We start from the raw sequence: 13,217 nt of genomic DNA, 5'->3' as shown, positions 1-13,217 counted from the left end.
AGTGCAGTGGCACCATCTCGGCTCACTGCAAGCTCCGCCTCCCGGGTTCGCGCCATTCTCCTGCCTCAGTCTCCCGAGTAGCTGGGACTACAGGCGCCCGCCACCGCGCCTGGCTAATTTTTTTTTTTGTATTTTAGTAGAGACGGGGTTTCACCGTGTTAGCCAGGATGGTCTCGATCTCCTGACCTCGTGATCCGCCCATCTCGGCCTCCCAAAGTGCAGGGATTACAGGCGTGAGCCACCGCGCCCGGCCTACTAGAGTTTTTTTTAACAAAAAGTTTAATACCTCAGTTCTATACTTCAGCTTGTTAAATGAAATAAACAGAGTGGATAAGAAAGAGAATAGACCACAGAAGACAGAGCTTTACTGATAATTAGACAGAGGTGAGGACTCAGGGAATGAACAAGAGTTCAGGAAGAAAGGACAGCTACAGAGAAGGGTGAGGAGAACACAGAAAGCTGGCTACACACCCACACCGACTCAAAGACTCACATCTTAGTGGCCCAAACCCCCATTGCGCAATCTCTTAGCATGGCGCTGCCTCTACAGATACAAGCATTCACAGGTAGAGCCTCATAAGCCAGACTATGCCCTATCTGACAATCAACCACATGTTGGATAAAACATTTTAAAGAGTTTCAGCCTTGGCAATGGACCGCAGTGTGGCAAGTATTTAGGCTTCTCTTCTAGTTATCAGTCCCCAACAACCAGGGTAACATGACAGCTCCAACCTGCATTTTGGTGACAAATGTACAGAAGCAAATGTGAAACCTCTATGAGGGCCTTTTCTTTAACATTAAAATGTTTCGTGTCTGAAACTTAGAAGAATGTAACTTCTGCTTGCATTTGTCTTCACCGTCACATCATTTCAAAATGTTTTCTTCTGCAGTATTAGCCGGCACTGTCATCACAACCGTCACTCGTGGTGGGAGTTTGCACGCCACAGTCTCGATCATCAACATCTACAAAGAGGGAAATTTGGCGATTCAGCAGGCGGGCAAGAACATGAGTGCCAGGCTCACTGTGGTCTGCAAGCAGTGCCCTCTCCTCAGAAGAGGTGAGTAGGGAGAAAACTGGGTCTCTCTGAGCAAGCCATGGATTTTCCATGCCATGGTTGGTCTAGGGAAGTCAAATCAGGGCTAATATGTTGCCCACTTCTTTCAGAGCAGGAAGGCCTTTGGAGTCAGGAAGAATTGGGCTCTCATCCAAGTGCTTGTAACTTGTGGCAGAAGAAGGGGTAGTGGACATGATGAACAAGTGAAAGAAGTGTTTGAAGTTGAGTCAATAAGCAACAGACACACAGAGCAGTGCAGGGTGGAGAGATTTTAGATTATTGCACTGAAGGTGCCAGTACTGTCTAGGTTTAAAGAAAATATCCAGCAGCCAACAGGAAATGCAGACCCGATGTTCAGAAGAGCGAGGTATCTCTGGGCTAGACTCAAGGATCTGGGAATCATTTGCAGAGATAGGACTATTAAGTCCATGGATGGGAATGAGTTTATTGAAAGAAATTACGAAAAACAGACAGTTACTCTAGAGCTAGAGGCGCATGACTTTTTAGGAATATATATTTAACAACTTATAAAAGTAACATATGTTTCATGGTTTTTAAAAAGTTGAAATAAGTAGGTAAGAGTATTAAAAGTGAAACCCTTTTCCTTTCCCTAGAAGTACTCTGAAAAGTTCCTTCCAGCCAGACATGGTAGCTCATGCCTGTAATCCCAGCATTTTGGGAGGCCAAGGTGGGAGGATTGCTTGAGCCCAGAAGTTCGAGACCAGACTGGGTGAAGTAGTGAGACCCTATTTCTAAAGTTCCTTCCAGAAAGTTTCTATCCATATAAAGCATGGGCATATACACTTATGGAATCATACTACACACAAGTTCTGCAATTTTTCCCCTACATAAGCTCTAGACATCTTTCCACAACAGCACATAGAGACAGATCTCTTTCTTTGTAATGGTATCATGCCTGGTATTCCACCACGTGATATACCGTGATTTCTCAGTTCAACCTCAGCTCATTCCTTTCCTCGTCTTGTTATGAACAAGAAACCAAACTAAACCACACACACACACACACACACACACACAGAGAGAGAGAGAGAGAGAGAGAGAGAGAGACAGAATATCCACTTCAAGAAAGCTTTACCGTCCCAGCAATTTAGGAGGCTGAGATGGGAGGATTAGTTCAGCCCAAGAGTTAGAGACCAGCCTGGGCAACATAGTGACACCTCCTCTCTACTAAAAATCAAAAATGTGTCCGGATGTGGTGGTGTGCACCTGTGGTCCCAGCTACTCGTGAGGCTGAGGCAGGAGGATGCCTTGAACCTAGTAGGTCGAGGCTGCAGTGAATCATGATCACACCACTGCACTCCAGCCTGGGTGACAGAGCAAGACTGTCTAAAAAAAATATATAAAAATAAAGCAACCTTTACTGTGAATTCAGATTGTTCAGAAAAGTCAGGAGGCTAGTAGCCTCATGTTGACTCTCCAGAGAGAATCACAAAGGCTCTGTAAAAGAGAAATTTCTTTCCAGAACTGCCAGAACAGCAGATGTTGCACCTCAAGGTTCTATAAGGTCTCATAATGCTGCTAGCACTTCAGCCTTGAGGCAGCATTGCTTGCCCAGACTCTCACAGACCGCTGTGATGACAAAGTCAACCCACACAGGAAAATGCAAGAGAAAAAGGACACATTTTCTCTATGACATACCAGGGGAAAGGGAGATTAAAGGAGGAATTAACACATACCTTTTTTTCTGATTTATTTCTGAGGTAATGTAAATATTCAGAGTTACCTAACACCTCAGGCCCCAGTCTAGGCCTAACTTAGCCAGTCACACCCATGTATAAAAACATAGTATAACCAATATAAGTACTCTTGACATTGATGTTTTGCAAGAAACTGTACAAATGCAAGTAGTATATGATCCATCTGTGCCCTCAAGAAGCTTACATAGCATACATGTTTGAGATGTTGATTAAAGTTCAAGACAACAGCAACATAAGAGAGTGGATCATTGGTTGCCAAACGCCCGGAAAATCCAGACACATGATGGGATTGAGAAGCCATCTGAGGATGGCCCGTCATGGAGCCCTGGAGGCCCCTCAAGGAAGGAGAATCTTTCACGTTAATGCGGTACCATCTTCATATCAGGCATTTGGAACCACAACAGACCAACAGCACTGCAGGGCGGGACATGGCTGGATCTAGCCACTCAGTCCAGTTTCCTGGCGTGAGCGTAGCCGAAATACCTTACTAGTTGAATTTGGCTTTTTGCTGATGAGAGTCTTAAACCAGATTTTATCATCCAGGCACAGTGGCGTGTGCCTGTAGTCCCAACTACTTTGGAGTCTGAGGCAGGAGAATTGCTTAAGCTCAGTAGTTCAAGACCAGCCTAGGGAATATGGCAAGACCCCCATCTCTAAAAAGCAACAACAAGAAAACTCAGATTTTATCCTGGATGGAATACATGTATAATCTTATCATCTGCAGAAGAGAACATTTATCTAGAGGTAACTTACAGTCTAAGTTGTTTCATACATCATACATAGAGAAGAAGATTAATTTCTGTATTCTCTTTCTTTAGGTCTAAATTACATTATTATGGGCCAAGTAGGTGAAGATGGGCGAGGCAAAATCATGCCAAACAGCTTTATCATGATGTTCAAGACCAAGAATCAGAAGCTTCTGAATGCCTTAAAAAACAAGCAGTGTTAACAGTGAACTGTGTCCGTTTAAGCTGTATTCTGCCATTGCCTTTGAAAGATCTATTTTCTCTCAGTAGAAAAAAAAATACTTATAAAATTACATATTCTGAAAGAGCATTCCGAAAGATGGGACTGATTGACTCTTCACATGATGGAGGTATGAGGCCTCGGAGATAGCTGAGGGAAGTTCTTTGCCTGCTGTCAGAGGAGCAGCTATCTGATTGGAAACCTGCTGACTTAGTGTGGTGATAGGAAGCTGAAAGTGTCAAGCGTTGACAGCTTGGAAGCAGTTTATTTATACATCTCTGTAAAAGGATATTTTAGAATTGAGTTGTGTGAAGATGTCAAAAAGAGATTTTAGAAGTGCAATATTTATAGTGATATTTGTTTCACCTTCAAGCCTTTGCCCTGAGGTGTTACAATCTTGTCTTGCATTTTCTAAATCAATGCTTAATAAAATATTTTTAAAGGATTACAGAACAGCCACTAAACTTCTTTTTATAGATAGTGGGACATTGTAGAAGGAATATTCCCTTTTAGCAATAAGAATAGTGTTATTTATGCATAAGATTCCCTTTGTATCAATTTACGCTTTGCTAAAAGAGCATTCCAAGAATTTCAGGGACTAAATGGATTCAGTAATGTCAGTAGACTATCATTCTTCTATCTGCAGAAACAGAGAATGTTAGTGCTAGAATAACATCTCTCAGGGATCTAGTCCACACTCTTTCATTTTGTAATTGAAACAGAAGCTCAGGTATGTTTAGTGACTTGCCAGAGCACATGTCTCCTAAGAGACAAAACGATCAAACTAAAGAGTCCTAATTCCAAACCCTTTGCCCTGTCACTAGAATAGCCTTCCCTACCCCCAGAGGAAAGCCCTCTTATTCTGATTTGAAGAGTGAAGTACTAAATACTAATACTTAGGCTAGTAAATACTAGCCTATATAATTGGTCATTTTACAGAACTTGAAATTAGAAGTGAGCTTGACACTCCTGCCCTGTTCATCCCCAGTTAACTGGATCAGGCTGTATCAGCTAAGAGCCTTTGAGAAATCTATTTTCACTCATTAGTGGAAGAACAGCAAAAGGACCATCATCCACACAGAGCTGCTTAAGGCACAACTGTATGAGCAGCAACCAGCCCTGTAGAACGTTACCAGCCAGGGGCTGTGGGAGAGCGGACAACCATCCCTATCCAAAGAAGGCTGAAAGAACATTAGAGATGAACAAAGATGTGGGTCACAAACTCTTCCACGGTAGAAGCAAAGTTTTGGAAATAAGGGAAAATACTCTTTTAGATGAAAACAATAATTCCCAGTCCTAGGATGACCAGACATTTAAAGGGCGGCAAAATAGAAGTTCAAAAGGAATATTCCCTCTGTTACGGCAGCTGGGTGAGCCTAAGGAAGCTACAAAATTGGGCGGGCAGGCAGGTGAGAAACTGCTCCTATACTTTCCCATTGAGGAGCCATCAGCACCAGGGAATTCTGCAGCTGAGGAAGTAGATGAACTAGAAGACCCTGATGACTGGGTGACTGGCTTTCCTGGCCATTGGCAGCTTTTAGAAAGTTCTCTTAGCCAGCTGAACTTCGCAGACAAGCTGCGCCCAGCCAGGATGTGACTATGGACTCCTTATTGATTCCAGCCTTCTCAAAGCAAGTTGCTTCCCTTCAAGAATACATGTTCTGGGACTTAGGAGGGAATCCTAAAGATTTCAGTATTTCTTCCTTCCGAATAGAATCTCCTATTGGTGAATTATAAGCAGCATGCTGGCGGGTATCAACCTTCTTCTGCATGACCAGCGGAAAGACTTATTTAGGTGAGTGGGGGCTTGCGTCATAGTGGGGTAAAAACTGAGAAGAGTAATCTAAACTACTCATACTATTGACATCTCTGACATAATATTTTACAACTGTTTAGGGGATTCACGGTTAACAGTGTGTGGCACTGGTTTGTCTTTTACTTCAATTATGCAAAACAGAGATAATCAAGATGAATCCTGAAGCTGCTCTTTCTGGAATAACATCCACTTTGTAACTTCTTTCCTTTTTATAAAATCATTTTTCTCTAGTTTGAATGTATCCTCCAAAGTTTACGTGTTGGAAAGTAAATCCTCAATGCAACAGTGTTGAGAGATGCGCTCTTTTATGAGGCAGAGCCCTCACGAATGGATTAATGACATTATCACGAGAGTGGGTTAGTTATCGTGAGAATGGGTCGTTGGTAAAAGGATGAATTTGGCTCCCTGCATTCCCCATTCCATCCGTCTCTTTATCTTTTGGGCATGCACATGTGTTGATGTGTTCATGTGCTCTCTTGCCTTTCCGCCTTCTGCCATGGGACGATGCTGCGAGAAGGCTGTCAGCAGATGTGGGCCCTTGACTCTGGACTTCCCAGCCTCCAGAACTGTAAGAAATAAGTATCTGTTCTTTATAAATTACCCAGTCTCAGATATTCTGTTATAGCAGCACAGAACGGACTAAGACACCTTTATTTTGACTGAGGTTTAGTTTCCTTAATTTGAGGGAGTTAGACTACATAACTTTTGGGATCCCATACTGTTTTCTCTTTTAGAAATTGCTTATTTTTCAAGAATAGTTGATGAGGTTTTTGTTTTTAATAAGTATTTATACTTGGGGAATCAAATACACATGAAAAATGAATAGGTGACCATACTAACATATCACAAAACATTTCAAAATTCTAAGTAAATCTTACTGTTTCAGAGCATCTTGCTAGCTTGATTTTCATCCTTTGAATTCCTGTAAATGAACATTTAAGAATTTTGCCAAGTTCCAAAGTCTTAAATTCCATTATTTATTTACTTGCAAGTTAACCTTAATTGGAAGACATTTACCTTCTTTTCTTTCATGTGTTAATAGACCACTGCTACCAGGCTCCCATTTACTTCTGAACTATTTAAATGGTATCAACTAATGACAAAAAAAAAATCTCCCTTAAAGAAAAGCCCTATAATTAAACAGCCACTAATCAGAAAGTTCTAACGTGAGTTAGGTAATATTAATCAGAAGCACCTTTTGCTTGAGTTCATGGATTTAAGCAAACAAATTTATATATTTTTATATAAATGGAAACAAAAAATCTGCAATTCAATTAGCAAGCAAACATTTTTAAAAAAGGTTTGACCTAAGTATTTTAAAGACCTCATATTGGGAGAGAGAAAGATAAAAACATTAACTTAGGACTTTGATAACTTAAGTATTTCCATCAATTTATCTAGGGTAATGTAATAAAATAATATAAATAGAGCATAAATAATATAAATAGAGCATCAACGTTTAAAACCAGCAGAGGAAAAAAAAGTTAAAGAAAGTGAAACCAGGAAAAATACAACAAAATAAGGTAAAAATACAAACATATCAATAATTTCAGTAAATACCTAAACTAAATACTGAAAGTTATACGTCAAAATGGTCAGACTGGCTTAGGAAAAGAAATACAACTATGTGCTATTTGAAAGAGACATCTAAAACATAGGACCCAGAAAAGTTGAAAGGGATAGAAAAAGATAAATATGGTATACCAGTCAAACATTAACCAAAACAAAATGGTATGGTTTTATTAATACTAGAAAAAAAATACTTCAAGGCATTACTCAAGATGAAGAGAGTTACAAGGAGATATAACAATTCTAAATTTGCACACAGCTAATAACATCCTTCAAAATACATAACTAAATCTGATATAGTATAAATAGAAATGGACAAGTTCACCATCATAACGGGAGGTTTTAACGTGTTTCTCTCAGTAATTGACAGATTTAAAAGAGAAAACATTAAAAATATAGAAGTGTTGAACCACACAATTAGCTAGATTTACCTAACACACATATATAGAACAGAACCAAGGGCGCATTATTTTTGAGCTCATATGGAACAATTTCAGAACTTGCCATGTACCATGGCGCAAAGTCCAACAAATTTCAAACAGGTAGTATCAGATAGCCTTCTCTAACAACACTAAACAACTAGAAATTAATAAGAAAAAGTAAACAACAGGCCGGGCGCGGTGGCTCACGCCTGTAATCCCAGCACTTTGGGAGGCCGAGACGGGCGGATCACGAGGTCAGGAGTCGAGACCATCCTGGCTAACACGGTGAAACCCCGTCTCTACTAAAAAATACAAAAAACTAGCCGGGCGAGGTGGCGGGCGCCTGTAGTTCCAGCTACTCGGGAGGCTGAGGCAGGAGAATGGCGTGAACCCGGGAGGCGGAGCTTGCAGTGAGCTGAGATCGCGCCACTGCACTCCAGCCTGGGCGACAGAGCCAGACTCCGTCTCAAAAAAGAAAAGAAAAGAAAAAGTAAACAACAAAAAACATAAAAAAAAAATTGGAAATTAAGAAATGTACTTTCAACTCACGATAAAAAGGAAACCATAATGGAAAACAAAATATTAAAAACTGAACAATAGAAAAACTGCATTTTAAAATGTATGAAATGCAGCTTAACCAACACTTTAAAATTTATAATCTTACGTGTTTACATTATAAAAGAAAGGGTGGAAATTTGTAAATGATACAAATTGGGAACTTAGTAAAAGGAAAACAGCATAAACTTTTAAAAGGTAGGAGAAAATAGCATAGAGCAGAAATTGAATAAAATTGTCATCTTAAATGATAGAAAAAAGGAAAGCCAAATGTTCTTTAAAATGACTAATGTAATTGACAAAACTCTGACCAGATTAAGCAAGAAAAGAAGTAAAAACAGAAATAAACCGATTTTGTATTGAAAGAGGACTTTACTGCAGATTTTTCAGAATCTTAAAAGGTAATAAGATACTATGAATCACTTTATGCTCATAGATTTGAAAACTTAGGTAAAGTGGACAAATTCCGAGGGGGAAGGTGAAGCTGGGTATTGAGAACTTAACACAGACTCAAGTAGAAATAGAATACCTAAATAGTCCTATAATCATTAAAGAAATTTAACCTGTAGTTTAAAATATTTCCTCAAATAAAACTTGGGGCCTAGTTTTACCTGGAAGGCCTACCAAACATTTAAGTGATAAATACTATCGATCTAACATAAACTATTCCAGAGTATATGTAAAGAAGGAACACTCAGCAATTCTTTTTATGAGATTAATACAATCTTAATACCAAAATTTAGAGACAGTAGGAACCAGGAAAATCTCCAGTCCACTTGCTTCCATCTATGAACATAGGTGCGAATACTCTAAACAAAACATTGTCAAACAAAATTCAGCAAACAAAACAGATCATGATCAAGTTGGGTTTATCCCAGGGATGCATGGTTGATTTAACATTAGAAAATCAATGAACGTAATGGGTGCAGCACAGCCACATGGCACATGTATACATATGTAATAAATCTGCACGTTGTGCACATGTACCCTAGAACTTAAAGTATAATAATAATAATAAAAAATGAACATACTTTACAGAATAAATAGATCTGCAATACTAACTAGGGAGACTGAGGTGCAACGAAACCTTCAGGCTCTTAAAAGCACCACGGATCTTTCTTGGTACCAATGTCCTCAGAAGGATATAGCACAGGGATGAGAGTTTAACAGAAGGACAGTGTCAGAATTTCTTTTTCTGTGAGAATCCTTGTAGCATTCTGGCAGAAGTTTACACAGCTAAGCATTAGCTGTTTTCTTTTGCCTCCCTAGATGATGTCTCAGAATCAAGGAGAAAAAAAAGTGAACACAAGTGGGTGTAGACACACCAGCTGAAAGGTCACATCTCCACAGAAGCCAATATTTCTTACAACTCCATAGCACAGCTTCCTGACTTCTCATAGATGATGTGCCTAGTTGTAAGAGTTACGCACTCAGGAAAGCGCAGCCGATGTCCCTCCATCAGGTATTCGTAGTTCAAGGATTGTTCCTCCCAATCCAGATGCAGTTTACCTGTCGGCTCATTTTTACCACAAGCAAGTATGCCTAGCAACATAACTGACCTACTGTATATCAGATTACTAGGTAACCTAAACTATAGTAAACAAAGGTCAAATTCTTAACGGAATGGGGAAAGGTACTGTTAAGCCCTATTCACAATAGATGGAGAACAGGAGAACATTCATTTGATTTTAATAATGCAGAGAAAGCATTTAATCTAATTCAACATTTATTCCTGACAAAAAATTAACCCTGAGGAAACTGTGAATAGAAAGAAATGTCCTCAAGTTGACAAGAAAATCTGCAGCAAAGCTCATACTTAATGGTGAAATATTGAAAGCATTTCTGTTAAGATCAGTGGTAAGACATGAATGCCTGAAATTGTCATATCTATTAGAAATTGCACTGAGGGATCTAGACAGTGTGGTAAGGCAAGACAGTGAAATATGTGATATAAGGATTGGAAAGGGAGAAACAAGACTATTATAGTAGAGAGATGTTATGCTTATCCAGATAGAAAAACCCAAGGTAACCTGCAAGTGATTCAAATAGAAAATTTCCCATGCTTCTTATCTCTTAGGTGTATAAATAACCCCTAGCTTAAGGACAGAATATTGATTTTTTTTTTACCTTTTATAATTAAGAGCCTTGAATTCAGGACCCTTTGCACAAAAAGCCTCTTTTTCTCCCTCCCACCTTGGAGATGAAATTTCCCTTTTTTGCCCAGGGTGGAGTGAAGTGGCACAATCTTGGCTCACTGCAACCTCCGCCCCCGGGTTCAAGCAATTCTTCTGCCTCAGCCTCCTGAGTAGCTGGGATTACAGGTGCCCGCCACCACGCCCAGCTAATTTTTGTATTTTTTTTAGTAGAGATGAGGTTTCGCCATGTTGGCCAGGCTGGTCTTGAACACCTGACCTCAGGTGATCCTCCACTTTGGCCTCCCAAAGTGCTGGGATTATAGTAGCTCTGGAATATACATAAAAATTTGTTCTGAGGTATTCTAAAGTTATTATTAAAAATCCTGGTTTTGATTTTTTTGTCATTTGCTTCTCCCTTTTAAAAACCAAGTCAACAATTGAGTTTAGAAGGCTAAAATTTGATTAGATATAAATGAAACATCTTTGCCTAAAGGATGTTCTTGTAGCATTCTAATACTAAGATTGGGTTAGATTTCAACAATGAGATGAAGCTTTTAAGTATAGAAACCTATTAAAATGTACAAGCTGAAAGCAAGACTTCATACATCTGATTAATTCATCTCATAAAAAAACTGATATTAGTAGTAACATAATGCAGGTAAGAGCCTCCTGAGTGAAAAGGGAAAAGACTTGGATTCTCATTCACAGTGTGGCAATGGAATAACTTTAGTTTCCTTTTCTGTAACATGAAGTTGAATTGGATCCTTTCTGAGATCCCTTATGGTCTTAAATGGTTTCTGGATCCTTGAATATTCCTTTTTTTTTTTTTTTTTTTTTTTTTTTGGAGATGCAGTTTCACTCTGCTGAACAGGCTGGAGTGCAATGGCGTGATCTCGGCTCACTGCATCCTCTGCCTCCCAGGTTGAAATTATTCTCCTCCTCAGCCTCCTGAGTAGCTGGGATTACAGCCGCACACCACCACGCCCAGCTAATGTTTCACTATGTTGGCCAGGCTGATCTCGAACTCCTGACCTGAGGTGATCCACCCCCCTCATCCTCCTAAAGTGCTGAGATTACAGGTGTGAGCCACCACGCCTGGCTGAATATTCAAATTGATAAGGAAAGAAAGTGGCACAGAAATGAAATTCACCAGTCTGCTCTAAACACTCTGGTCCCTTCTGGTCTGGTTGTTACTTTCTGAGGCTAACTCCCCCTTTCCTACGATGTTCACTACCTACCTGTCCATCCTCTTCCTCCAACTCTTGTTCATCTTGCTGTCTCTGCTTGACACTTGTCATAAAAGTTTTAAAAAAATTAGTCATTTAGAAAAGTAGGGACTTTAAGCTCTGTTTGCTGACCAAGATGAACCTACAATGAGAAGCTAATTCAAAAATGGAAAGCTTTTGGATATGTATTGACTGATAGGAAAAATAAATTGAATTCAGCATCTCAAGTCAGTCAGTATATAAACTTGGACAAATTACTCAAAATGTTAGTTTTCCTGTGTATTAAATTAGAAGGTTGAAGTAGAGAATCTGGGTTTTCTTTAATCCAGTTTGAGAAAATAGGATCTGGAACACACAATTGTAACGAGTATTTAATAAACTAGATGTCATTCCTGTAATATTTACACTAATGGATAATGGCTAAATTTTCATTTAATAACTTTGTGTCATTCAACATTAATACCATACTTAGAGTGAGGATACAGAAGAGAATGAGAGAACTGTTCCTTCCTGTGCCTAGTCTTGTTTTACAGCTTTTCAAAAGAAAGAGGCTGGGTGTAGTAGCACACTGCTGTGGTCCCAGCTACTTGGGAGGCCGAGGTAGGAGGTTCTCTTTAGCCCAAAAGTTGGAGGCTGTAGTGTGCTCTGATGGCCCCTGTGAATAGCCACTGTACTTCCAGCCTGGCAAATATTGTGAGACTCTGTCACTGGGGTCAGCGGGGGTGGGTGGGAGAAGAAGACATCTGCATTCAAGCAAACACAGAAAATATTGTGATTGCTTTTTCTGTTGAAATAAAAATGGAGGAAATGAATTTTAAAATGAGAAGCTGAATTACCTCACAGAATTAATTCAATTTCTGAATGAGTGAATGAGTTACTGAGGCAGCTTGTGTATTTTCCTCCTTAAAATTCTTAAAACAGCACTCAATCATTTTATCTTTCTTTTTTTTTTTTTTTTTTGAGACGGAGTTTCACTCTTGCTGCCCAGGCCGGAGTGCAATGGTGCAATCTTGGCTCACTGCAACCTCTGCCTCCCGGGTTCAAATGATTCTCCTGCCTCAGCCTCCTGAGTAGCAGGGATTACAGGCATGCGCCACCACGCCCGGCTAATTTTGTATTTTTAGTAGAGACAGGGTTTCTCCATGCTGGTCACGCTGGTCTCAAACTTCCAACCTTAGGTGATCCACCTGCTTTGGCCTCCCAAAGTGCTGGGATTATAGGCGTGAGCCACTGTGCCTGGCCCATTTTATCTTTCAGTAAGAATAAATTTACCTAAAATTGAAGGATGGATTAAATAACCTTTCGTTTTTTTGTTTTTTGTTTTGAGACGGAGTCTCGCTCTGTGGCCCAGGCTGGAGTGCAGTGGCCGGATCTCAGCTCACTGCAAGCTCCGCCTCCCGGGTTTACGCCATTCTCCTGCCTCAGCCTCCCGAGTAGCTGGGACTACAGGCGCCCGCCACCTCGCCCGGCTAGTTTTTTGTATTTTTTAGTAGAGACGGGGTTTCACCGTGTTAGCCAGGATGGTCTCGACTCCTGACCTCGTGATCCGCCCGTCTCGGCCTCCCAAAGTGCTGGGATTACAGGTAAATAACCTTTCTAATGGGGAGAGAGAGAGGGAGAGATAATTTTCCAGATTGCTGGTAGCAGGATAAAAAAAAAGGAACTTACTTATCACATATTGGACTGGCTGGGATAGTCATTTTTTTTTTTTTTTAAATACATTTACCTCCTACACAAACCTGCTGTTTTGCCTCT

At 40.1% G+C, this 13,217-nt stretch overlaps 1 protein-coding gene across 1 annotated transcript in view; it reads left to right on the top strand.

Moving 5' to 3' along the window:
* The window catches only part of PCOLCE2 (procollagen C-endopeptidase enhancer 2), a 79,357-nt gene extending 75,173 nt beyond the window's left edge, over positions 1 to 4,184 (top strand). Inside the window, exons 8-9 of the mRNA XM_050778148.1 lie at positions 891 to 1,058; positions 3,592 to 4,184. Of these exons, the coding sequence (XP_050634105.1) occupies positions 891 to 1,058; positions 3,592 to 3,722 (299 nt within the window). The 3' untranslated portion in view covers positions 3,723 to 4,184. The remainder of the gene's footprint in view (positions 1 to 890; positions 1,059 to 3,591) is intronic.
* Positions 4,185 to 13,217: the final 9,033 nt, after the last annotated feature.

The sequence above is a fragment of the Macaca thibetana genome, chromosome 2 (genome assembly GCF_024542745.1).
Source record: "Macaca thibetana thibetana isolate TM-01 chromosome 2, ASM2454274v1, whole genome shotgun sequence".
Taxonomy (NCBI): Eukaryota; Metazoa; Chordata; class Mammalia; order Primates; family Cercopithecidae; genus Macaca; species Macaca thibetana.
The sequence above is the reverse complement of the archived record's forward strand: the minus strand, read 5'-3'. Positions and strand labels throughout refer to the sequence as shown.